Source organism: Mirounga leonina, unplaced genomic scaffold, assembly GCF_011800145.1.
Source record: "Mirounga leonina isolate KUSES-001 unplaced genomic scaffold, KU_Mleo_1.0 Mir_166, whole genome shotgun sequence".
In the NCBI taxonomy this organism is placed as follows: domain Eukaryota; kingdom Metazoa; phylum Chordata; class Mammalia; order Carnivora; family Phocidae; genus Mirounga; species Mirounga leonina.
The window spans coordinates 27,163,828-27,191,015 of record NW_023270418.1 but is presented as its reverse complement, the minus strand read 5'-3'; the positions used below and the strand labels follow the sequence as shown (position 1 = coordinate 27,191,015).

Genomic DNA, 27,188 nt, shown 5'->3' with positions numbered 1-27,188 from the left:
AGGAAGGAAGGAAGGAAGGAAGGAAGGAAGGAAGGAAGGAAGGAAGGAAGGAAGGAAGGAAGGGAGAAAGGGAGGGAGGGAGGGAAGAAGGAAGGCTTTGCAGTTGGCCAAAGGAAGGGAGACTTTTTCTTTTCTTCTTTTTACATGTTTTTGTTTTGTTAACCAAAATGAAAACTCATGATTCTGTTCATAACTTTTAAAGAGCACCCCAGCAATAAAAAGGGTAATAATAATGGAGGAAAATGTTATTTAATTTAGTAAGTGAAAATACGGGAAAAGAAGTGGGCCTCATTGAATCTTGACTCCTCAAGAATCCCTTCTACACCATCTCAGTGTTCCAGACTCTGCTTGAGCTTCCAAGGAGAGAGATCATTCACTTGGAAGACACCACATTCCTTGTTGGACAACTCCGGTTGTTAAAGTACCACACATTAGTTTGAGCTAAAGTCCATCTACAAGCAACTTCCTCCCACTGATCCTATTTTGACCCTCTAGAGCTTTCTTCTCCCTGACAATTCTCCCAAGTATCCAAGTATTAGGACAGATTTTGTATCTTCCTTAAGTCTTTAGTCCTCTTTTCTCTAGAGCAAATACTCCATCAGTTTTCTCTCCAGGAGATCATATTTAAATGCTCTCACACCAGTCACCTTCTAGATTTTCCCTAGCTCCATATCCTTCTACAAATTTTCACCCAGAAATAAACACAATGCACTGAGAATATTTTGTTCTGGGGAACTGTTACTTATCATGACCTGTGAACTACATTTCTATCAATTGACCTTGATCACTTTAGCCTCTCATAAATTTGGTATCAAATAAAATCTCCATATCATTTCATTTGACTTTCAATTCTGCCTGATCACAATTTATTTTACTAACATACATGTAGGACTTTTTTTTTTTTAGAGAGAGAGAGAGTGAGCGCACTCATGAGTGGGGGTGGGGGCGGAAGGACAGAGGGAGACGGAGAGAGAGACTTTTTTTTTTTTTAAAGATATATTTTTTTAAGATTTTATTTATTTATTTGACAGAGAAAGACACAGCAAGAGAGGGAACACAAGCAGGGGGAGTGGTAGAGGGAGAAGCAGGCTTCCCGCAGAGCCAGGAGCCCGATGCGGGGCTCGATCCCAGGACCCCGGGATCACGACCTGAGCCGAAGGCAGACGCTCAACGACTGAGCCACCCAGGTGCCCCTGGAGAGAGAGACTCTTAAGCAGGCTTCACACCCAGCACAGAGTCCAACAAGGGGCTCAATCTCACCACCCTGAGATCATGACCTGAGATGAAATCAAGAGTCAGACACTTAACCAACTGAGCTACCCAGATGCCCCTGTAGGACTTTTCATTTAACACTGATATATTGTTTTGTTTTGTTTTGTTTTAATTGCCACAGTCATCCTCAGGATTTTATTCATCATAGTTTTGTGGCATGGTCAAAATTACAATCATATTTCATTTCCTTTGTCCAAATCATTAACCAATATCCACGGTAAAATACAACAAGTGAGCATCTATGGTAGTCCTCCCATTTGGGAATTGTCCAACTAGCTAGAAATATGCTCAATTAATAACATTGGTGGTACATTGTCACAATATGACCACCGCCCCCTTCCCCTGTGGCTATGTGACTTGCTTTGGCCAATGGGACATTAGCAAATATATTGCAAGCAGAGGCTTACACTTACCCTTTGGCGTCTGTCCTCTCTTGCTGCCCTGTGACTGTCACATGAAGATGTTGGGGCTAGGATAACACCTAGAGATAGGCCATCAAGAAGGTTCCCTAGACCAACCCCAGTCCATCCTCCAGATGATTGCAGTCACATTAGTGATTCCGGCAGAAGAACTACCCAGCCGAACGAGCCTAAAATGTTGACCCACAGAAACATGGGCCAAGAAAATGATTGATATTGTAAGTCATTAAGTTTGAACTGGTATATTTTGCATCAAAAAATAACCAATTCTTGGGGCACCTGGGTGGCTCAGTTGGTTGAGCAACTGCCTTCGGCTCAGGTCATGATCCCGGAGTCCTGGGATCGAGTCCTGCGTCGGGCTCCCGGCTCGGCGGGGAGCCTGCTTCTCCCTCTGACCCTATCCCCTCTCATGCTGTTTCTCTCTCTCTCTCTCTCTCTCAAAATAAAAATAAATAAAGTCTTAAAAAAATAATAATAACCAATTCACCATCCAATCTGTAATAAACCATCTCTCCAAGAAGAATATCATGGAAAGCCTATCAAATCTTTTCATACAATCAAAATACATTACAGTACGGATATAAATCTAACCATTGAAAAGCCTTATTTTTTTTTTTTGTTTCTCAAATAAATTTTACTTTTTTAAAGTTTTTAAAATTTTAAAATTATTTTATTATGTTATGAAAAGCCTTATTTTAAAAGGAAAGTGTATTTGGCACGATTTATCTTGGGTCACTTCATACAGGCTCTTCTTAGTAATCACCAGGCTTTTCAAAATGCCTACGAATTATTTATTTAATCACGCGTTTCCAGAATTTTACTAGGGATTCGCATTGAGATGGCTTATTGTTTTGAAACCCACTGGTAGTTTATACATTTCGTTTATATCTTCATCTGAATGGGAAAAGAAACATTCAATAGTTGTGAGTATCTTGGGAATGGAGAATATGCCATTTATTCTTGAATTTCCAGCACCTAGTGCAGTGGCTAGCATTTATTAGACTCAGCTGATTTACTATGAAGAGATAAATTACACCTAGGGAGAGTGCCTTGCCGCTCATAAAAATTGTATGTTCTTTATACAAAAGGATTGTGTTCTACCCTTTTTCTACCATTTTTATCCTTCACTGCTCGTTTAGCAGTGGTGGTACTCCATAAATATTTGTGGAATTGAACAGGACTAGCTTTGGAGATAATTTTTTTCTGGTTTTCAGGGTTTTTTTTAATGCTACTGATAAATGTCCATTCTTATTAAAAACTTTTTTGAAACATTTATTGCTATTACTAATTTTTTAATGCTTTATTTGATTCTATATCGGTAAGTCCTATGTTCCCTAAGACTTACAGATAATAAAAAAATACAAATGGGAACTATAAAATATCCATCTGAAGGAAGTGGGTAACTATTATTACTGCATATTAAAAGAATATCATATAATTTGCTATATTTAACCCAATTTTAGCAAGGGTATTTTTTTAAAGATTTTATTTCTTTATTAGAGAGAGAGAGACACAGCGAGAGAGGGAACACAAGCAGGGGGAGTGGGAAAGGGAGAAGCAGGCTTCCTGCTGAACAGGGAGCCCGATGCGGGGCTCGATCCCAGGACCCTGGTACCATGACCTGAGCCGAAGGCACTTAACCAACTGAACCACCCAGGCACCCACAAGGGTATTTTTAAACTGCCATCATTCATAGAAAAATTTTGAGAATTTGTAACTCTCACTTGCTGCAGAGGGGATGTTATTGATGCTGTTCCTTTTCATTCCAAAAGTAAAGAGCCAGGGATGCCTGGGTGGCTCAGTCTGTTAAGTGTCTCAGGTCATGATCCCAGGGTCCTGGGATGGAGTCCTGCATAGGGCTCCCTGCTCAGCGGGGAGCCTGCTTCTCCCTCTGCCTGCTCTGCCTGCCCCTTCCCCTGTTTGTGCACGCGCTCTCTCTCTGACAAATAAATAAATAAAATCTTAAAAATAATAATAATAAAGAGCCAAAGGGACAGGCATACTCTGCAATTACACCCAGAAGAAAATCCCAAACAGACTCTCAGGTTTCTTTCATCCTTTTACAGTATTGCAGTGTTTAGAAGCAGAGGAAAGAGGATAATGAAGAAAAGGTGAGGGGCACTTGGGTGGCTCAATTGGTTAAGCGTCTGCCTTTAGTTCAGGTCATGATCCCAGGGTCCTGGGATCGAGCCCCACATCAGGCTCCCTGCTCGGCGGGAGCCCTGCTTCTCCCTCTCCCTCTGCTGCTCTCCTTGCTTGTGCTCTCTCTCTCTTTCTCTCTCTCAAATAAAATCTTTAAAAAAAAATGAGTCAGAAGACACTAGAAAAACAAATCAGGTGAGGACATGGAGATAGGGCTGACAGAGGAAAGCAGGATGTCTGAGAAACCTGTGGGGGGTGTGAAAGATGAGAGGAGTTATGGGTTATTGCAACGGGCATCAGAGCATCTACCATAGTTCTCTGGAAGAAGCATCATGGGGTTGAGATTCAGAGACATGGAGACATGGTTTCTAGAAGCCGTAAGCTGGGAAAGTCACTATCATCCTTCAAGCCTCTGTCCCAGTATCTAGAAAATAAGAGGATTAAGCTTATTAGTATCTAAGATATCTAAGAGCACTGACTTTGATTCATTAATTCTCCTGAGTTCTATTCAATTCTCGGGCCATTTGTCCTCACCTTGGACAGGTTTCTGTGGTGCTTTTACCCCACAGTAATAGATTTTAGCTGCTTCTCAATCAGCAAGTGAAAATGAACAACGTGGGCATGACAAAATGGGATAGCAGTTATCCTTGTTTTCTCCCAAGTAGGACAGAAAGTCCGAGGGCTGGGGTTCTTTGGGTCTCTGACTTGGGAAACACACCCTCCCAAAGGTGGTTTCATTCTGAGGTCTTTTTAAAGTCAGATGTTGCCATATGACTTTCTCATTATTTGAAAAGAAATGAGGGGCGCCTGGGTGGCTCAGTTGGTTAAGCGACTGCCTTCGGCTCAGGTCATGATCCTGGAGTCCCAGGATCGAGTCCCGCATCGGGCTCCCTGCTCGGCAGGGAGTCTGCTTCTCCCTCTGACCCTCCTCCCTCTCATGCTGTCTCTCATTCTCTCTGTCTTAAATAAATAAATAAAATCTTTAAAAAAAAAAAAAAAGAAATGAGTGTTTGCTTCACAGCACAGTTTACTAAGACTGGAACGATACAGAGATTAGCATGGTGCCTGCACAAGGATGACATGCAAATTCATGAAGCATTCCATATTTTTAAAAACAAAAGCCCAAACTCATAGATACAGAGAATGTATTCATGGTTGCCAGAGGTAGCGGATGAAGGGTTGGCCAAAAAGGGTGAAGTGGGTCAAAAGGTACAAACTTCCGGTTCTGAAATAATAAGTCCTGGTGATGCAATGTACCACATGGTGACTATAGTTAACAATACTGTATTGTACATTTGATAGTCGCTAAGGGAGGAGATCTTAAAAGTTCTCATCACAAGAAAAAGAATTGTAACTGTGGTAACATATACGAACTGTATTTTATTGAGCTGTTCAGCTCAGTGACACTTCATCTAAATAGTCTTTCCTGACCACCCTCCCCACCCCCACACGAGGACAAGTGACCACACCATCCCCCGTGTTCCCTCTGTACCTTGTGTATAACTCCATCACAGCACCTGTAACACTTGTAGTGCCCTTATTTATCTCCCTCAAGTACACTGTGACCTCTTTGGAGGAAGAAACTATCTCCATTAGCTTGATGCCTAGAGATCTCAAAAATATTGAATTAATTTATGAATCCTTAATTTACAGCCATGCGTTCAGGGCCAGCTCAGTTTTTGCCTCCACGTGAAGCATTGTGTGACTTTTCTTATCCCTCCCTCCTCTACGATAACATCCCTTTCAAGGGATAGTCTCGCATTGGACCTTACTCACATTTCATGCCCTTGTGTTTTATCTCCCAAGTCAGATGCTGACCTCATTGATGGCAGAGACCACACCTAATATGTCTTAGAATATCTCACAAAACTTGCCACAGTGAATAGGTGGCAGTCAAAAAAATCATCTGGAAAACTACAGGTTAAATAACCTAATGGAAGAAATTGAACACACCAATCAAAGTACAGAAATACTTCAAAGACTAACACAGACCATATAAAGTACCATCCTTCTTAGTTGTCCACCACTGCTCTTCATGAAACATGTAGGATGACACACTACGCCCAGGGTGTATCATCCAACTATTCTTTTGTGACTTTCAGGATTCCCAGCCTCTGTGTCATACCCTTGCTTTCAGTGATCCCAGGAGGTGGGGAGGCCCCCAGCTGTGCACAGAGACTTTCTTTACCCATAGTACCTAGGTGTTTCTGCTTCAGTGACAACATCTCAATAGCAAAAGTCTGAGTCTCTTATGGTATACATCCATGATAATATGTATTTCTTCCAGTTGACTCAATTAAGAAATGAAGAGAAGTGAGGAACTTCCCAGCATGAACAACAAATGCATGTTAGCACCCTTATTTACACACCTTCCAAGAAGAAACTCCAGGCTACCCTTCACAGGATGCTTGGCGAAATTATTCTTTTTATTATAGAAAGAAGGAAGGAAGGAAAGAGAGAAAGGGAGGGAGGGAAGGAAGTAGGGAAGAAAGAAAGGAAAGAAGAAAGAAAGAAAGAAAGAAAGAAAGAAAGAAAGAAAGAAAAAGAAAGAAAGAAAGAAAGAAAGAAAGAAAGAAAGAAAGGAGACAAGAGGTAGAGAGGGAGAGAGAAATGGAGCCTAGATCAAGGTACTTTCCCTATTACCTCTCTTTAGAGAATGCATGAAGTATGGCTTATTTATAACATAAAGTAATGAGTTAGTTCTGCTCCAGTTGCAATGATCCTTCAAGTCTTGGTAACAACTATCAATAATTCCTTCCTTCATTCATTTAACAGCTATTTATTAATCATCTACTATGTATAGCAACCTCCAACATAGTGGGAACGCAACAGACTGAACAGAGAAGATCTTTGCCTTTGTGAAGGTTACAATCTAATGGGAGGGGCAGGCAGTAAACAAATAAAAAAAGATCATGATAGACTACAGTAGTTGCTATGAAGGCAGTAACCATGGTGAAGGAATAAGAAGTAACCGAGCGGGGAATATCCACTTTAGGTAAGACTGAATGTGTGCACACTGCACTCAATTTCCCCCATTGTTAACACAACTATAGTACATTTGTCATAACTAATTCACCAACATTGACATGTTATTACTAACTAAAGCTCATACTTTATTCAGATTACCTTATTTTTTTACCTAATGTCCAAGTGTTCAAGGATCCCATCAAGGATACCACACTACATTCAGTCATCATGTCTCTTTAGGTCCTTCTTGGCTGTGAGTTTCTTAGACTTTCCTTATATTTGATAACTGTGGCAGTTTGAGAACTCCTGGTGAGGTATTTTGTAGAATGTCCTTCAAATTGAATTTGTCTGAGTTACAGGTTTTTGGAAGAAAGACGCAGAGGTAGACTGTCATTCTCATCACATTATATCAAGGGTACATACTGTAAACATGACTTCACTGTTGATGTTGACTTTGATCACATGGCAGAGGCAGTATTTGTCAGGTTTCTCCAGTGTAAACTTACTCTCTTTTCTCCTTTTCCATACCGTATTCTTTTGAAGGAAGTCACCATATTCAACCCACACTTACAGAGTAGGGAGTCATGCTCCCCCAACTGAGGGGGGAATATCTACATAAATTATTTGGAATTGTATTGTATGGGAGATTTTTTCTATGTTCTCTCATTTAAATTTTTATTTAGTTACATATTTATACCAGCATATAATCATGAATAGGTTATAATTCATTGCTTTATTTTTTAGACTGTGAATATTTTTACTTATTACAGATGAGAAGAGAAGAAAGATGAAAAAAATGAAGGAATGGAGCAATGGGGGAGATAGAAAACAAGGAAAGAGAAGAATAATCATCACAAGACTTCCTTTTCTTGGCTTGGTCTTTTTTTTAAGATTTTATTTATTCCTTTGAGACAGAGAGAGACAGAGAACATGAGCGGGGAGGAGGGGGGAAGAAGCAGACTCCCTGCTGAGCCAGGAGCCCCACATGGGGCCAATCCCAGGACCTGGAGATCATGACCTGAACCAAAGGCAGACGCTTAACTGACTGAGCCACCCAAGCACCACTTGGCTTGGTCTTTTAAACATACATCCAATTCAGAGAAGAGATGTGGGTCAAAAATTAGATCAAGAATTCAGGCACTGAGTGCCTCCTATCTCTCTTCTAACTTCATCCCATACCCAACATCAGATATTAGATGAGATCCTGAGACCTAAAGAGGGAAAAGACATGCTCTTCTAAGTAGCTCGTAGTCTAGAGGGGGTAACAAACATGTTAACAAACCACCATGATTTGATGCAACAAAGGCTAAGAGTGAAATATGAATAAAGTGCTGTGAGAGCCACGGAGGGGAGTGGACTGCAGCATGGAGTAACCGACCAAGCCTTCACAGATATGGTACTGGAGCATATGAGGAGATGAGCTAGAGTTTCCCAGGATAAGAATTGGAAAGGAGCACCAGAGAGAGAGAGCAAGGTTCACATTTGGACTGCCATGAGGAGCTAATAGCATTGTTTATCTTATCATTAGGAAAGACAGTATATTTATTTTCCCAAGGTATCAAGAATCTGAGGAATAAAATAATCAAGATATGATAATCAATCATGGTTCTGTAAGACATAAGAGGAAAAAGAATATAAAATTGTGCAGTCTTAAAAATGAGTTGTGCCAATGCATGAAACAAGAAAATATCTCTCAACTATTGACCCCAGTATTTGGGGACTGGTATCCTTTATTTAGATGTATGCGGTGTCTTTGTTTACAGTTATTATCTGAGTTCTCTTTGCTAGAGTTAATAAACAAATTCAACTTTATTCTTGAGTCTGATGATTATGCCTTAAGGTCACACAGTATCATTTGAGAATTATTATATCATGCCCACATACATATCCCTAAAGGTCCTAACTTCATTTAATAAGGCCCAGGGTAATGAAGCTGGTGAACAGATAATTATTGAGCTGAAGCCTGGTCTCCTGACAAATCTCTTGCTCCAATGTCAACATTCAAAACTCCAACTTCCATTTCTGGTTCTTGTCCAGGTTTTGAAACTAATTATTTCTTTTGTTCACTTCTTTCTTAATACCTATGGGCTTTGATTATTCCCTTTACCAGCTTCCTTCATTAAGATGAATGAAAACAGACAATGCTACACTTCCAGATGACTTACCCTTTTGAACATCAAATAGAGACTTCGCTATATACAGAACTTTTTCATATATAAAGCTATTCCAAGAATATTATCATGTTTATCCTTTTAACAGAATCCCTATTAAACTGACATTATGATACCCATTTGTGAGATTGAGAAATGGAGCATCCAGATAGTTAAGGCATTTGCCCAAGATCACCTAGCTAGTAAGGAACAAAAGCAAAACTTCAACTTAAATGTTTTGATTAAGTCCAGCTCACATTGAAGGCAGCGTAACGGTTCCCAAAATAATCTGTTTGGATATACTGCATGACTCTAAATATAAAACTCCATGATCTATTCTGTCATCTGCTTTATGAAAACTTGGCTTCCACATTTTAATTGGTCCATTTCCTCTCACCAAATTTGCACACAGTGCAGAATATCAACCTACAGAGACAGTAAACAAATGAACCTAACGACAGCAAGCAAATGTTGGTATTATGCCTTCTGTGAAAAATTAATTTTCAGTTCCAAAATTTTGCATTAGTCATTTTACCAACAATTATTTGTGATATATAGAGGGCCCTTAGATATCATCTAACACAGCTTCCTAATTTTTGCAACAACAACAACAAAAAGTAGGAAGGACTCTCAGAAGGTAACCAGGCTAGTGAGCGGCAACACCAGACCTAGAACCCAGGCCACCCTGGTTATCAGCCCAGTGCTCTTTCCAACTGACCATAAGAAACTAAAGAACACAACAATTTCCCACAGCCTGCTGTCTAGAACATGATATTATAGTTATTAACCTTGGTTCTAGCTAGGAATTTGGTCTCAGAAATATTAATAATATTTTTCAATTGTATAGCAAATTTCCATTTACAGAATGTCCTCATATGCACTTGATCCTCAAGATCAAACTGTTCCTAGTTTGTCATTATATTATGCTCATTTGGCAAATGAAGAGTACACTCAGTTTGAGTGATTTGCCCAAGATCTTCCAATAGCAAGTATGCTACTGTTTCTAATTTTGTATGCTTCCTTTTCTGTAAACTAATAATAGGACTATCGGGGAAGATTGCATATCCATATAAGTAACCTGACTTGCCCAGCAACCTAAATTCATGTTTAAATTTAAATTTGACATTATTTTCATTATAATGAAAAAATATATATTATATATATTATAATAATATATAATATATAAATATATAAAAATATATATAAATATATAAATAAATATATATAAATATATAATATATATAAATAATAATATATAATATATAAAAATCATCCATAATTATTAAAGTATTTAAATGGATAAAAATAAAATGTTCTTAAAAATTAACTTTATTCCCAGCACTAAAAAACAACTGTTTTTAACATTTTGTGAAATTTCCATTTGATCTCTTGTACAGCATATTTTTAACATACGTGTAATTATACATTATCTTTTTTCACTAAAAGTTATATTCATTTCCTATGTCATTACAAACCTTTTATAGACAGTTTTTGATAACTAAGATTCTATCATGTTCTTTTTTTAAGAGGCTGGTTTTTTTTGTCTTTTTTTTCTGTGCTCACTTACTTTATTTCTTAAATTTCACCTATGAGTGAAATCATACAGTATCTGCCTTTCTCTGACTTACTTATTTATACGTAGCATTATACCCTCTAGATCCAACCACACTGTTGCAATGGCAAGATTTCATTCTTTTTTATGGCTGAGTAATATTCCATTGTATATATATACCACTTCTTTATCCATTCATCTATTGAAGGACACTTGGGCTGCTTCCATAATTTGGCTATTGTAAATAATGCTACAATAAACATAAGGATGCTTATATCTTTTTGAATTAGTGTTTTCACATTCTTTGGGTAAATACCCAGTACGTGTAAGTCTATTTTTAATTTTTTAAGGAACCTCCATACCATTTTCCACAGTGGCTGTACCAGTTTGCATCCCCACCAACAGGGCACAAGAGGGTTCCTTTTTCTCCACATCCTTGCCAACACTCATTTCTTGTGTTTTTGATTTTAGCTATTCTGACAGGCATGAGGTGATATCTCACTGTGGCTTTGGTTTGCATTTCCCTGATGACAACTGATGTTGAGCATCTCTTCATGTGTCTGTTGGCCATCTGTATGTCTTCTTTGGAGAAATGTCTGTTCATATCTTCTGCCCATTTTTAACTGGATTGTTGTTTTTGGTGTTGAGTTGTATGTAAGTTCTTCATATATTTTGGATACTAACCCCTTATGGGAGATGTCATTTGCAAATATCTTTTCCCATTCAGTAGGTTGTCTTTTTGTTTTGTTGATTGTTTCCTTTGCTGTACAGAAGTTTTTATTTTAATATAGTCCCAATAGTTTATTTTTGCTTTTGTTTCCCCTGTCTCAGGAGACATATCTAGAAAAATGTTGCTACAGCCAATGTCAGAGAAATTCCTGCCTGTGCTCTCTTATAGAATTTTATTTCTATCATGTTCTTAAGAAATTATTAGTTCAAGGGATTGTGGCTATGCTTTTTTAAAAAAAAATATCTCAGGGACTCCTGGGTGGCTCAGTTGGTTAAGCATCTGCCTTCGGTTCAGGTCATGATCCCAGGGTCCTGGGATCAAGTCCTGTGTCGACGTCATCGGGCTCCCTGCTCAGTGGGGAATCTGCTTCTCCCTGTCCCTCTGCCCCTCCCCTGCTCATGCACACTCTCTCTCTCAAATAAGTAAAATCTTAACAATTTTTTTAAATTTTCTCAGAGATAGATCCTAAAGGGCATGATATCCAGGAGATTAAATAATCCACTCAAGGGAGTGAATGAAAATATAAATGAAAGAAAGGTAGCCAGGAGTTGATAACTAGTGAAGCTGAGTAATGGGTACATGGGGGTTCATTGTACTCTTCTAGCTGCTTTAATATTTTTGCCATTATCCACAATAACAAGGTTTTTTTAAAAGAAAAACATCTCATCGTGTGATTGGAAAAGTGTGGTAGATTTGGACTGTTGTTTTCAATTCTGTCGTCACTCCCTCTGCCATGTATCCCTTCAGTGGCAGAGTAAATTGGCTGGTTCCACTGACATTGGTCACGTGACTCTGACCAATGGAATACTAGTGGGCATGATGGCACACAGGTTTCAGACATGCTTGCTTAGTTTGACTAATCCCCTCACCTTCCTGTATCACAATGAGGAAAGCATGCCCCAGGAAGCAGCTGACCCATCAATCCCAAAACAAGATCTGTGCAGCAGACCTGAACATAATCTAAAGCCTGGATCCAAGCGTAGCCAGCCTGTAACCTAAAGCAGAGCTGCCCCAGCTGACATAAAATCACCTGTATAACCAAATAAAAATATAAGAAAATCATTAAATAAATACTTACAAGTTACTAGGTTTGGGATTTGTTTGTTATATGACATTTTTGCAGCAATCACTGATTAATACAGAGTCAAACCATTCCCCAAAACTGAACATTTTAGATATTTCCAGTTTTACAATAATACCTATAATGAACTTGTTTTTTGTACATAAAGCTTCTCCACTTCTTCTGGTCATTAAATTCAGGTACAGTGTTATGATGCTGTTTATATAGGTAGGCTGAAGAGTTTACTGGTGGATATTTTTCTAAAATGGAAAATTATGAAAAGAATTAAAACAAACTCATTCTTGGGCGCCTGGGTGGCTCAGTTGGTTAAGCGACTGCCTTTGGCTCAGGTCATGATCCTGGAGTTCCGGGATCGAGTCCCGCATCGGGCTCCCTGCTCGGCAGGGAGTCTTGCTTCTCCCTCTGACCCTCCCCCCTCTCATGCTCTATCTCATTCTCTCTCTCAAATAAATAAATAAAATCTTAAAAAAAACTCATTCTTCATTTCTTGATTTCAGAAAGATTGTAAATAAAGTTTTTGTTTTCTTTCTTGACATTCAAAAATACTCTTTCCTATTCTTTGTAGGGCTTGGCAAAACTAGTTCCTGTTACTTTCTCACGTTCTTTTCCTCCTGCCCAAATCCCAAAGACCAAAAAAGTACAGAAGGAGCATCCAGTGTTGAGTGGTGGACTTCACTGCAAATACAGGGATTTTTAGTTTGATTTTCTAGAGATTGATATCTCTGTATGTATATATCCAGTATATTCAGTTTACAAAAATTGTAAATGAACCACTGAATCCCATCCGTAGATCCACTATTCACCTGGAAAACTCAGGAGTAGGTGGCCAACTACTAAATGAGCCAAAAGGCATTACAATATCTATGAGCAATGGAATCCAGTGTCCCATGTTGTAACAACTTGTGAATAATTACCGGAGGAAAAATTCTGGGGCTTCTTCTGAGTCATCATTCTGATGAGAATTCTCATTGTTCTGATGAAAATTCCAACTATGTTTTGTTATTGTATCCAAAACAAGGAGGGAGTAAAGGTAGGGAGAGAGGGAGGAGAAGAAAGGGAAAGAGGAAGAGGGAGGGGAAAGCAAATAAAGCAAAGGAGTTCTTGTTGTCCCTGGAGGTCAGGAAAATCACATTTTTTTTTTCAATAGCTAATATAGTAGTTGCTAGAGAAAGAGAATAAAAAAGAATGAGGAGGGAGGATGAGGGGGTAGAGGGGGAGGAAATGAAGAAAAAGAAGGGGAGATGTGAGAAGTAGCTGTTTCTGGAGGTTAGAGTTAGGGTTAGGGGCCAAGGTATGTGTGTCGGGGGGGGCGGTTAATATCTAACACATAACTGCTAGACAGAAAGGTTAAAGTCACAGAGGATCCTGGCTAGCTTCTCAATAATTCCAATTAATGATATGCACTTGAAACCTGTTGGTTCCTGTGCAATACTATTTTACAACAGTGACCCTCATAGTGCATGCAGGTCCCAGGACCAGGAGCATCTGCATCACCTGTGAACCTGTTACAAATGCAAATTCTCAGCCCCGCCCCAGCAAATCTACTTAATCAGAAGTAGGAGAAGGTAGGGCCCAGCAATCTGAGGTTTAACAAGCCTTCCATGTGATTCTGATACATAATACAGCGTAAGAGCCACTGATCTAGAAAGTAGTCCAGTTGGGAAGGGATCAACATTGACGGCAATCCCCAAATCTTTACCATCTGTTCCCCATCCTCATTCTCTTCTGGAGACTAGAGCTGGCAGGGTTACTATCAACCCTAGTCTCAGTAATTTCTCTGGTTATCAGATTCAAAGTGTTGGAAATTCTTTGACCACCACCACTCCACCCCTTTATGTTGTAACTTCAATGTTAGTTCAATTTTCAAAGCCTTTGATGTGATATTCAGATATGTTCCACATGTGTTCTACCCAGTGGCCAGTCTGGCACCTGGAAGGTGGTTTATCTCTTAGTTCCATCTAAGTCTTCAAAGTCTCTAGTGTGCTGTTCGGATTCCTTTCCACCCATTTGTGACTCAGGGGTGAGCCCAAGAATTCATAAACAGCTTTATCAGGTCACTTTCCTGAGATCCTCCCTCTGCAAAATCTGCCTGGTACTTTCCAGTTCCCTGGGTTCTCCTGCTTGGTCAGAAGGCTAAGGTTTATTTACCTACTCTGAAGGGAATTTCCCTTGACTGCACCCAGGTCTGGGTCCAAATGGCAGGAAGATGGGAGAGAGAAAAAAAAATCCACAGGGATTCACCTTACCTTCTAGAGACAAGTTCTTTGATTGGAGAAAAAGGTATCTTTCCCCCTGAATTTTAGGTGCCTGTGGGTCCCACCGCTGTCATTGTCACCAGCAGGAGATCCCTTTCTCACTCTTCCAGTCTGAACTAGATGGTTCCTCTTGGAGTCCTGTCTATCCATGCCAATACCCACTTCTGGGTTTCAGGCTGCCCTGAGTCCAGGCCAGGGGACATAGGAGAGGGAACAAAAAGGGGCAAACCAACCACCAGGTCAGCTGTCCTCCAAATCTGGCCTTCTTTCCCAAACTACCTGTTACTATTTGCTTTTCAGAGCCCTCAGATGGCTGCTCCTTGCTTTCTGTCCAAGTTTTTTAGCTGCATTCAGTGGGAGGGACAGGGTAGATGATGCTTACTTCATTTTACCAAAACCAGAACTAATGAAGATATTCCTTTTTTATAGAACTAAAAGCTATCTCTCTATAATTTCTTCTTGTTGGGTTTTGTTTTACATTCTGGGATTTCATAAAAGAGAACTTATTTTTTTGTCCCTCTAAAGGTCCCTATATCTTCAAGTTTCCTGTTCTCAAAGCCAAAATGGAAAAGGTAGAGGTTTTATAGAGTTTATGTTTCTTATTTTATGAAATAAACTCAAACCACAGGTTGACTTGGTAGCTACAACTTGTGGAGTATCCAAGTTCAGTTGCTTTTTTTAAATCTCCATTTGAGGTTGAAAAGCAGACATTGCACAAAGTTTCTTTTCAGGATTGGTGGGACTCTTACATTTGGAGATAATCTTAGTCACCCCCCCCAAAAAATGCTTCTTATTTTGGCTTAGAGATGAACCCCATAATCACCCATTGTGGTCTCAGTCTTCCTCCAGCTAAATTCTGCAACAGCACTGGTCCCTGGTTCCTGGTCTTCTGGAGAAGAACATAGTTTGCATTCTTTATGGCTTTTGGCAATTCTATATATATATTTTTCATTATGTTGTTGTTGTTAATCACCATACATTCCATCATTAGTTTTTGATGTAGTGTTCCATGATTCATTACTTGCGTATAACACCCAGTGCTCCATGCAGAACCTGCCCTCTTTAATACCCATCGCCAGGCTAACCTATTTACTATCTGATTTTTAAGTTGTTCTAATCATTACTACAATGTGATATGTTCATCTCTGGCTCTTCTATAGCATCAATATCTAGTCTCCTGAGATTTTCCTATTGTCTCTTAGGCTCTCATTAACTAATGCCATTTTCCGGTGAAGTTTCTTTTAAAACCTCTTGTCTCAGGGCTCCTGGGTGGCTCAGTCAGTTAAGGGTCTGCCTTTGACTCGTGTCATGATCCAGGGGTCCTGGGATCAAGCCCCACATCAGGCTCCCTGCTCAGCGGGGAGCATGCTTCTCCGTCTCCCTCTCCCCCAACTCATGCTCTCTCTCACTAGCTGGCTCTCTCTCTCAAATAAATAAAAACTTAACCTTTTGTCTCAGCAAGAGCAGTCCGCATTCTCTTTCAAAGTTCTGCATCTTTGTGGGACAGTTCCTGTAGGTTCCTGTTTATTGTCTCCTCCTCTCAGGTCAGTTGCACACTTAAAATGCTAATACATCATCTAGCACAAAGAGAACACTCAAAATAAATATTTGTTGAACAAAAATCTACTGTGAGTCCCATTGAATGAGCACAGCTTTCTAGTCTAAAGTTGTTCTTCTGGGGCGCCTGGGTGGCTCAGTTGGTTAAGCGACTGCCTTCAGCTCAGGTCATCATCCTGGAGTCCCTGGATCGAGTCCCGCATCGGGCTCCCTGCTCGGCAGGGAGCCTGCTTCTCCCTCTGACCCTCCCCCCTCTCATGTGCTCTCGTCTCTCTCATTCTCTCTGTCTCAGATAAATAAATAAAATCTTTAAAATAAAATAAACAAAAAAAACTTAACCTTTTGTCTCAGCAAGAGCAGTCTGCATTCTCTCTCAAAGTTCTGCATCTTTGAGGGACAGTTCCTCTAGGTTCCTGTTTATTGTCTCCTCCTCTCAGGTCAGTTGCACACTTAAAATGCTAATACATCATCTAGCACAAAGAGAACACTCAAAATAAATATTTGTTGAACAAAAATCTACTGTGAGTCCCATTGAATGAGCACAGCTTTCTAGTCTAAAGTTGTTCTTCTCACATCGCCAAGTCTTTGCTGTCTCATCATTTCTGTGGCCAAGAAGATTGATTTAAGTTAACAAGTATCTATCGAGTAACTATATGTGTAGAATTATTAAAAAATAAATTTACCATTGTTTTTGCCCTTAATCAGGTATGTAGTCTAATAATTTTTTAAGTACACAATTACCTATAAGATAATATCATAGACAAGGTTTATATAAAGAACTATGAAAGTTTAAAGAGCCTATTCCTAAATACACTATTAGGATAGACTTTATGGAGAAAATACCTCTTTAAGTAAGAATTTTAGGATAGGTTGGTGTTTGACGGCAAGAGACCCTAGGATATATCTAGTATAATGGCATGAGATGAGCAAAAGCATGTAGGTGGGAAAGTATAGAACCTATTTAGGAAATGGCCTCATTAGAATACAGAGTAAAACTGAGATTCTGCTGAAAATCTAATGGAATTTAAGAAGAAAAAAATTTATAGAGAAGGTCTTGGATGGTAGGTATCATTTTGTTTTTAAACAATAGTGTAACAGTGGGCCACAGAGCAGAAAAATAACATGAATAATTTTAATATATAATAAATCACAATATGGAGATATTTCATATTTGGACAATTTAGAGATACTATTTTGTGAGGACCTACTATATAATAGATACTGTGTTGTATGCATTAAGTGGACATTAGCTTTTTTTTTTTTGTCTGCCAAAAAGAGCTTAATCCAGATACAAATAATTTGAGTGAATGAGACATATGACAATGGTACAAATTTGTATGGAATACATAATATATTGAAACATAAGATCCTCTAAAACATTCTAGACCATTCTATTGTGAACAAAGTAACAAAATTCACTTTTGATGCCAGTGAACTTTTATATCATCCAAGAGATATACAATGATTTTTCAATCCCAACAAAAACGCTAGAACAAATCCAAGTTATATTTACCAAATAAATTTGGAGCTATTGTCAAATATATAATAGAAAAATTGAGTTTGCAGGACACCTGGGTGGCTCAGTCGGTTAAGCGTCTGCCTTCGGCTCAGGTCATGATCCCAGGGTCCTGGGATTGAGTCCCGCATCAGGCTCTCTGCTCCGCGGGGAGCCTGCTTCTCCCTCTGCCTCTGTCTCTCGTGAATAAATAAATAAAATCTTTAAAAAATAAAAAAAAGAAAAAAGGAAAAAAAAGAAAAATTGAGTTTGCTATCATGCCTCTAAAAACACAGTATACAATGCTCTTCAGAAAATTGCTGATGATATAAATAAGGATATAGTTTCTAGAATGCAAGGCAAAGACATACTTTAGAAGATATCTACTTTTAAATTCACTTTTCCAAGTTATAATTTGGCATAATATTTTATGTAAATTAATATTTTAAGTAATATAATGCAGGCACCAAAATTCATTGTACATAATGCCCTTAGAGGCAATGAAAGAGAACAATAAATTGTTTCAAAAAAAAAAAAAAAAACAACCACTATATATATATATTGATTCCAAGTAAATTTTTCAGAGTCTCTGAATGTGGTGGCAACTTCTCCAACCCAGAAAATTAAAAGAAAAAACAAAACAAAACAAAACAAAACAGGAGCAACATGCATTTCAACTGTGAATTGAGAATCTCACAATCAGCTCATCAATTTCAAATCAATTTACTGTTTTTCTCTATTGAAAACACCAATATTATCTTGCAAAGAAAGGTTTATACTCCTAAGAGAATTTTCAGTATCCAAGTTGACATGTGTAATTTAATGAATTATGAAGAAAGTGAGCTACTATAGTCATCTGTAAAACTTTATCCTTGAAATTGAGTGAGCACAGTAAGGAATGTGCTGTTAATATGAACTCAGTGTATGCGGAATTAAAAATCTTAGTTTTCTAAGCTCTAGTATGAGATTCCTGTTTTAGTAGTGCAATGTATTTACAGTAATAATTTACTAGGCACATTTTCAAATACTATCTGGGTCTTGGGATTTTTTAACTCTCATTTTTAAATTTGCCAATATCAGTTGCTAGTGGAGAACATAGCTTCCCAAATTTAATATTTATTAAAATTTAAGGTCTACAGAAAGACAATTATCAGATGATCTCACTGATATGTGGAAACAAGGCAGAGGATCATACGGGAAGAGAGGAAAAAATGAAACAAGATGAAACCAGAGAGGGAGACAAACCATAAGAGACTCTTAATCTCAGGAAACAAACTGAGGGTTGCTGGAGTGGAGGGGGGTGAGGGGGGGTGATGGACATCAGGGAGGGTATGTGCTATGGTGAGTGCTGTGTATTGTGTAAGACTGATGAATCACAGACCTGTACCCCTGAAACAAATAATACATTATATGTTAATAATTTTTAAAAATTAAAAAAAAACTTGAGGTCTAAATGGCAAAGAAAGATGACTGTAAATCTAGTGATGGCTTCTATAAAACAGATATTAGAACTGGTAAGCACTGAAATACTCAGAAAAAGTTTGTTTCCATGGAAGCAAGAGGTATAAATATTTTGTAAGAAATTATTAAGACAAATTCCATATGATTTCACTTATATATAGAATCTAAAAAACAAAACAAATGAACAAACAAACAAACAACAACAACAAAAGAGAAACAGACTCATAAATACAGAGAGCAAACTGGTAGTTGCCAGAGTAGAGCGGAGGTAGGGGGATGAACAAAATAGGTCAAGGGGACTAAGGTAGAAACTTCCAGTTATAAAATAAATAAGTCACAGGGATAAAAAGTACAACATAGGAAATAGTCAAAATTGTAATAACTTTGAGGGCACCTGGGTGGCTCAGTCAGTTAAACGTCTGCCTTCAGCTCAAGTCATGATCCCACGGTCCTGGGATCGAGCCCCATGTTGGGCTCCCTGCTCAGCAGAGAGTCTCCTTCTCCCTCCTCTCTCCCCGCTGCTCATGCTCACAACTCTCTCTCTCTCTCTTTCTCATGCTGTCTCTCTCTCTCTCTCAAATAAATAAATAAAATCAAGGAGAAAAAAATATTGCAATAACTTTGTGTGGTGACAGATAGTGACTACACTTATCATGATGAGCATTTTGTAAGATATAGAACTATCGAATCATTATGTCATACAACTGAAACCAGTATGTCACCTACACTTCAATTAAAAATTAAATAACAATTAAAAAATTGTTATATCCAGGACATATTTATTGTAGTTAAAAATTCAATTTTTCTATTATTTAAGTTCAATAATTTGATCTGTATACTTCATACAGAAATCATGTTTGTTTTAATTGTGACTGAAAAACAATGTGCTCAGCTTAACTTTTTAACTTGAAAAAGAATCATTTTTTTCTACTTCAAGGAAGCTTTATAAGCCAAGGGACCATGAAAATGATCCTCTTCTAAAGGTTATATGATCAAGAGAAATATAGAATCAGAAAGACAAAGGGTGGAACGAGAAAAGGTTACTAGAAAGAAGTTTTAATAAAATTAAACCAAAAAGCTTAATTAATAACAAGCAGTAATAATTATTATAGCCATAATAATACAGACTAAAGCCAGCTTAATATAATAAAAAAGGACTTTAGGTTATGAAATCTGAATTTCAGCCCTGGCTCGAGCACTATCCTTTACTTAGCCTAGGTGAGCTTCTACTGACCCATCTGTAAAATGGAAATGATCATTTCAACCTCATAAGATAGTGTGAGAATAAAAGAGTAATGTAAAAGCACTTAGAAAACATTATATATTATATGTGCACACTTCACACTACTTTACATTATTTTTAAACCACAAAATTTGTTCCTCTTTTTCTCCAACTTCCGCCTCCTTTTTTTTTAAATTTGAATTCAAATTAGTTAATATATAGTATATTATTAATTTCAGGGGTACCTCCTTCTTTAATAAAGAAAAGTTTTAAGTCTCTTGAAAATAATGGTGATATTCCCCTGGTGTGGTAGTGATACCAAATCACTTTTTGAGAGAAGAAATAATAATGATTTTAAAAGTTTAAAGACATAATCTAAAGATATGTCTACCGAACATCAGAATATATGAACAGCAATGAAGTATGCTGTTAATGCAAAATTTTGCCTTCATCCTACAAAATGTCACGGGGCTTGCCTCAAAACAATCAAGTGTTCCAGAGATAAAAAGTGCATCATAGGGAATATAGTCAATAATACTGTAATAATGTTGGGGCACCTGCGTGGCTCAGATGGTTAAGCAACTGCCTTCGGCTCAGGTCGTGATCTCCAGGTCCTGGGATCAAGCCCCACATCAGGCTCCCAGCTCAGTGAGGAGTCTGCTTCTCCCTCTCCCTCTGCCTCTCCCCCTGCTTGTGTACTCTCTCTCTCTCTCTCTAATGAATAAATATAAAAAATATGTTGTAATAATGTTGCATGGTGACAAATGGTGGCTACACTTACGGTGGTGAGCACTGAGTAATGTACAGAATTGTCCAATCAATATGTTGTACCTCTGAAACTAATATAACATTGTTAAATATACTTCAATACAAAATAATAATAATCAGATGTCTGACTCAATTTCTCAACCTTTATCTAGGTGATTAGATACACTATTTATTATGTTTTTTCTTTATGAAAATGACACCAGTGATTTACTCCAGAAGAAAGACTATTCTGGTTGTTGGTTTTTGGCTTAATGACATTATCACAGAAAATAACACCCAAGCACTATTTTTAAAACAACTGAGAAAGGGGGTGACTTCATCAAGGCAAACTACCAATGAAATGTAAGTCAACTCTTTAAAAGCTACTAAACAGTGGATGATAAAGGTTGTTTGTTTCTCTTGCTTTGAATTTCTAAGGGCTATAAACCACTGTTGGAGGTGAAACTTGACTGGTGGACTGTGAAACCCTCCTAAAACACCAGGTTCCAAGGGATAAATGCCTCACTTGAACTAAAACACAGCAAGATGCAAGATTGCTGAAGAGACACTGTGCTTGATAGAAACACCTGACGGTGAGTTTGGCTTCTGGGAAGGAGGAACAATGACAAGGTCTGTTCCACCACCTGGCACTTGTTTGTGGACAGGGATCTGGGGACACCCGGGGGAGATTGGTCCCAAAGATCCCTGCAGAAGTTATAAAGGCTTGAGGATTGAGGGAAACCTTTAGAAATAACACTTGGATTAGAAGATCATTCCTCCTTCCAGAGGAAGGTAAGTTCTCAGCCAATTCCAGCATCTCTCTTAGCTGCCTTGTAGGGCATCAGATTCCCTACCTATGTGCTTAAGAGCCAACTCTGAAGATTATAGCAAAGGAGATACACCACCAGAGTTCTTGATAATAAGATGATTCTAATTATCCCTTAGAATAATAAATATTCTGTCTTTGTCTTTGGTTTTTGTAACATCTGTAAAAGTCTGGAAGACTGGCTCCACAAGGAAAATTCTGATCTGTGTTTTGACTTTCTTTCCAGGTAATCAGTAACTTATAGACCTGCCATTTATCATGGGTCCTTGTTCTCACAATTTAGTCCAAGTGAAGACAGACGAAAAGAATCAAAACAGTTTCACTATGCATTGAACAATATCCAGTTTGTGTTCAGAGCAGAAAAACATCTGACAACTTCAAAATGAACAGAACTGGGAAGCTATGCATCTAGTCACAAGAATGGCAATGACCATTTCATGAGTAAATAGGCTAACGCCTTAACATGCCATTATTTAACACAAATCTGTATGGTCCTAAGGAATCAGGTGGAAATTCTTTTGGCTCTGGCTCCAAGATTCAAAATATTCTGGATAAGTTCCCTACTATTTTTCATCTCTTACGAGGATTGAACTACTCCTTACTAGAACATCAAACTATCCCAGACAAAGCTATATGTTCTCCCTTTCCCTCGTATATACAAGCAAAAAAAATCCTTCGTTCATTCATGTATGCATTCAGTCTTATATTGCTTCCTGTATTCTGGTACAATGATAGGTGCTGGGTGTACAATGATATGCATGAGATATGAGAGCCATGAGCCCCTCCTTCTTGGAGAATGTGAAATAAGAGAAAATATAATATAAATAGCCTAAGTCATCAATGATAGTAATTAAAATTCAGAAAGGTCAAGATACACTGGAAAATTCAGATGAAAATGGAAATACCTTTATAGTCACTGGATTCCCTCATGGGACTAGATTGTCCTGGTTCAAATTGGAGTAATAACAATGCCACACCCACATACTTACACCTTGGCCTGTGGAGGTAAAGACATGTAATTGTACATAGGGAATGAAAAGCAGGAAAACATGCTCATCAAAGATTTGATATACTATTATAACAGAATAAGAACTCATGTTATCTATGGCAAGACTCACACAGGGCTATTAGTACAGCTTTTCAAAAATCAATTATGGCAATAGCTAGCCTGGAATGACACCACCACCAGATACTGTACAAATCACTTTATAGTCATTCCCTCATTTAATCTTTACAACAACTTTATGGGATAGATGTTGATATTATTTGCATTTCGAAGATGAAGAAAGTGAAGTGCACAGAAAGAAGCTGTTCAGGGTCACACAGATGGTAAATAGCAGAGACAGGGGATGGTCCCAGGTCTTCTCAACTCCAGTACTCAAATTCTTAACTCTGCAAGGCTTTACTGCCAGTTCTGCAGACCAACTGGTATGCCTGTGTTTTTAGGAACCAGAGATTGATGCTTTTGGTGCCTGTAAGCACAGCTTTAATCCTAGAATAATCTGACCTCCTTAGAGGCGAAGCCAAGTCTCACCAAGTTTTATTTGAATTAGCAGCGTTTTTAGCATACAAACCTTGTAGTTCATGGAATTGGCTACAAGTTCTGAATAGAATTCTCTTTATCTTTTCCTCTAGCTTAATTAAAGTCATTCTTCTATATATCTAAGAGCCTTACCCTGAGAAAAGCCATTTGCTGGTTTGTTCTGAGTTCACTGGGAGTGTCAGTGAGAAGATCACAACTGGTTCATGGTCCTGCAACAAGAATCAAGCTAAGATTTATGTAATCACTGATAAGTACAAGGAGATCTAAATGCTAGTCTCTCTTCTACCTCTAAATCACTGAAGGATAATGGGTCAGTTAATTATCCTTCCTGTGCTTCAGCCTCAAGATGGAGGTCTTAATAGCTACATTCCTACCTACTGAACATTTTAAGGCAATTAAATGAGATAGTAAACATAAATACATTGAAAAAGCATAGAGTGGTCTATAACAAATTGCCCCTAAGTTGCTATAAAGACATCCAGTTGTTCTTCAAGGTTTATATCCAGGTTATGTCACTTTTTCTTCCCATATGCATAGTGCTCTAAAACATTCCCCCTTTCAGGGTGCCTGGGTGGCTCAGGCAGTTAAGAGTCTGACTATTGATCTCAGCTCAGGTCCTGATTTCAGGACCTGTAAGTTCAAGCCCTGTGTTGGGCTCCACTCTGGGCACAGAGCCTACTTAAAAAAATTTTTTTTAATAAAATAAAAAAATTAAGTGTTTCCCCTTTACAGGGACTGAAAGAGAAGTTGAGTTGATTCTGGCAAAATCAGGTAAGGTGCTATTGACAGGTAAAATAGTATTATAACTGACCCTCTTCATTTACACTCCCACCCCCATGCATCTTAGCTCACATTTTCATTTTAGCTGGGTAAATTTTTCATTTTACCAGGAAAAAAATAATTTTATGAATGAAAGTCTTTACAAGGCCCTTCAACTTTTATCCCTTTAGTAAATGTCTAGCCTTCCTTCCTGGAGGGATGAGCCTAACCCAGATCCAAGTAGTAATTAACAAACCTATAGGAGTTTGGATGACTTCCTATGGGATGACTATTGGGTAGAGGGTGTGTTTATGGGTGTGACAGTAACTACAAAAGAAGGTGAAACAAGGCCCTGGCTGTCTTAAATGCTCTAGTCTCATTTTGAAGTTTATTCTAGCCCAATCTACTCCCTATAGTCTAAAGGAAACTCTACATTCGGTGCTTGGTCCCGTTCAGTGGTGAGGCCCAGAGCAGGGCAATGCCCAGACCAGAAATGCACATCAGCCTAATCTTCAAACAGAGATTCAGGGAGATGGAGAGAGAGGATTATTTTCCTCATACAGGAAAACAGTGTGAGTTTTGAGCACTGAATTAACTGAAGTCAAACTAATAAGTACTAATAAGATGGGCAGATTTTCAGTGACAATGTTTCCTAAACACAAAGGAACTAAGTAAGCTGCAGCCAGCTTGTAAGAGGAATGTTTTCCTTCCATGAACCCTTAAGTCACACTTTACAAGACTATATGCTCTGCCTAAATGAAAATCTACCCATCAAATGAATAAAATCTTAAAAAAAAACAAAATAAAAATAAATAAAAAATAAATAAACGGGGCGCCTGGGTGGCTCAGTCGTTAAGCATCTGCTTTCGGCTCAGGTCATGATCCCAGGGTCCTGGGATCAAGCCCCGCGTCGGGCTCCATGCTCAGCGGGGAGTCTGCTTCTCCCTCTCCCCCTGCCTGTGTTCCCTCTCTTGCTGCGTCTCTCTCTGTCAAATAAATAAATAAAATCTTAAAAAAAAAAAAACACAGAGGAAGTTTGCAAACAGTATGGGGTGCCTACAGTTAAGGGCCAAAATACTAGAAGGCTGAGAGTTTTTTCTGCAATCACAAACCAGTAATGAAACCATCATGCTCAATGCTGCTGCACTGGCCCAAGTTGACCTCTTTTTCTGTCTAGGAAGATAACCCTTCAGAGAACAATGGAGCACCCCTTATATGGGACAATATGATCCCAATGTATATTATAGGATTTGGACTCAAGATCATTATGACTTCATATTTGACAGCCAGTATATTATTGCTAGGCAATGTGTATGTTTAGAAATTCAGGGGTTATTAGTTCAGCTGGTTCTTGCAAAACAAAAGTGAAGTCAAAGTCCTGAGCTCAGTTGCCACATGGGGCAAATTAACTTGGCTCTTACTCAAAGTGACAGGCTTTATAGTTAACCTGAGCCAACTCTCTTGAAAATGTGAGCCGGCAAACACAAGCAAGAATAGAGAGTGACCTGCCCAGTATAAACTCATCTTCAAGATTATTAAAGCTAGAGGGGCTAACACAGTATCATCACCTTCATCCTAAAGCTCAAAGCACTTTCTTTCCTAACATACTTTTTCTTTTGTCCTAGAAAACCTGATGTGTCACCTTTATGGGGGATGAAAACCAAACCATAAACATCCAGTTCCACTTTCACCCATTTTCACCCATCCTGGAGATACAAATACTTATTTTTGTGGCTTTCCTGCTAATGTATATTGGCAGTCTCATTGGTAATGCCACAATCTTTCTCACTGTCTGGGCAGAGTGTTCACTCCACACTCCCATGTACTTCTTCCTGGCCAACCTGGCAGTTCTGGAGATCTTTTACTCTTCCACCGTGGCCCCTCTCGCTTTGGTCAACCTCCTGACCATGGGGAGAATACCCATCTCTTTCACTGGCTGTGGCACACAGATGTTCTTCTTTGTCTTTCTGGGCAGTGCTGACTGTATCCTCTTGGGGATCATGGCTTATGATCGGTTTGTAGCTATTCGGGATCCCCTGCGTTACACCCTCATCATGAGATGGCAGCTGTGTGCCCAGCTGGCTACAGGAGCCCTGGTCCTTGGTTTCATTCTAGCCTTACAACTAACGGCTCTGATTTTCCACCTGCCATTTTGTGGCCAAAACAGAATCACTCACTTCTACTGTGACGTACTCCCGATCTTGCGGTTGGCCTGTGGAGATACCCGAATGCAAGAAGCCATGATCTTCATTGTCAGTGTCATCATCCTTACTATTCCCTTTTCCCTGATCTCCATCTCATACATCTTCATTGTGGGTGCCATTTTGAAGATCCGCTCCGCAGAGGGGCGGCACAAGGCCTTCTCTACCTGCTCTTCTCATCTGACCGTGGTTCTCCTCCAGTATGGCTGCTGTAGCCTTATCTATTTACGCCCTAGCTCTAGCTACAACCCAGAAATGGGCCGTGTGGTGTCTGTTGTCTACACCTTTGTCACCCCCGTCTTGAACCCCTTGATCTACAGTATGAGGAACAAGGAACTGAGAGATGCACTAAATAAGGTAATGAAAAGACATTTGCTGCACTAGGCAATGTGGGGGTTTCTGGGCTCATGTAAATGGCATTCTTCTTCAGAAAATGATCAACTCAGGGGAACTGATTTACTACTTCCTCGGGCCCCAGTTCCTATTTCTAGCTCCCAAGTATAGAGCAAGCTCCTGAAAGTTAGGTATTAACATTTAAAATAAGAGAAAATTCTTAATGGGTATGTATTTTGTTTGTTTTGTTCACTGATCCACCCCCAGTGCCTAAAATGGCTAAAGCAGATAGTCAACACATATTTATTGAATTGATGAATTCCTTCAAGTGATGTCAAAGGACATTCTTATTTGTTATCTCCTCACAAGGTTATATACTGAGACATGCTGTTAGCATTCCTATATACTCATAGAATAATTACAAGAGGTTCCCTCTAAGAGCACTAATAATTCCTTATGAGTTTCCACTCATAAAG

The 27,188-nt window shown here is 38.8% G+C and overlaps 2 protein-coding genes, 1 long non-coding RNA gene and 1 other non-coding gene across 10 annotated transcripts in view; 2 read left to right on the top strand and 2 right to left on the bottom strand.

Annotated features, from left to right (window-relative positions):
- Nucleotides 1-1,274: 1,274 nt before the first annotated feature.
- Nucleotides 1,275-7,583, bottom strand: LOC118015894. The gene is made up of 3 exons (XR_004680722.1): nucleotides 6,960-7,583; nucleotides 4,143-4,257; nucleotides 1,275-1,861 (listed from the first exon to the last, which is right to left on the bottom strand). It is a non-coding gene; the product is annotated as an uncharacterized LOC118015894 (long non-coding RNA).
- Nucleotides 4,840-4,943, top strand: LOC118016377. The gene has a single exon (XR_004680797.1). It is a non-coding gene; the product is annotated as a U6 spliceosomal RNA (small nuclear RNA).
- A 9,660-nt stretch (nucleotides 7,584-17,243) lies between the features above and the next one.
- Nucleotides 17,244-27,188, bottom strand: part of LOC118015893 — a 19,718-nt gene continuing 9,773 nt past the window's right edge. For all 7 annotated transcript variants that reach the window (XR_004680720.1, XR_004680716.1, XR_004680719.1 and 4 more), the window contains exons 2-4: nucleotides 23,552-23,628; nucleotides 22,782-22,873; nucleotides 17,244-17,842 (exon numbers count right to left, since the gene is read on the bottom strand). Coding sequence is in view for 1 of the 7 variants with exons in the window: in XM_035012934.1 (XP_034868825.1) it covers nucleotides 17,772-17,842; nucleotides 22,782-22,873; nucleotides 23,552-23,628 (240 nt within the window). In the remaining 6 variants the exon portion in view is untranslated. The remainder of the gene's footprint in view (nucleotides 17,843-22,781; nucleotides 22,874-23,551; nucleotides 23,629-27,188) is intronic.
- LOC118015892 (olfactory receptor 10V1-like) lies at nucleotides 25,825-27,001 on the top strand. Its single transcript, XM_035012932.1, has one exon. The coding sequence runs from the start codon at nucleotides 25,825-25,827 to the stop codon at nucleotides 26,761-26,763; it is 939 nt and encodes a 312-aa protein (XP_034868823.1). The 3' UTR covers nucleotides 26,764-27,001.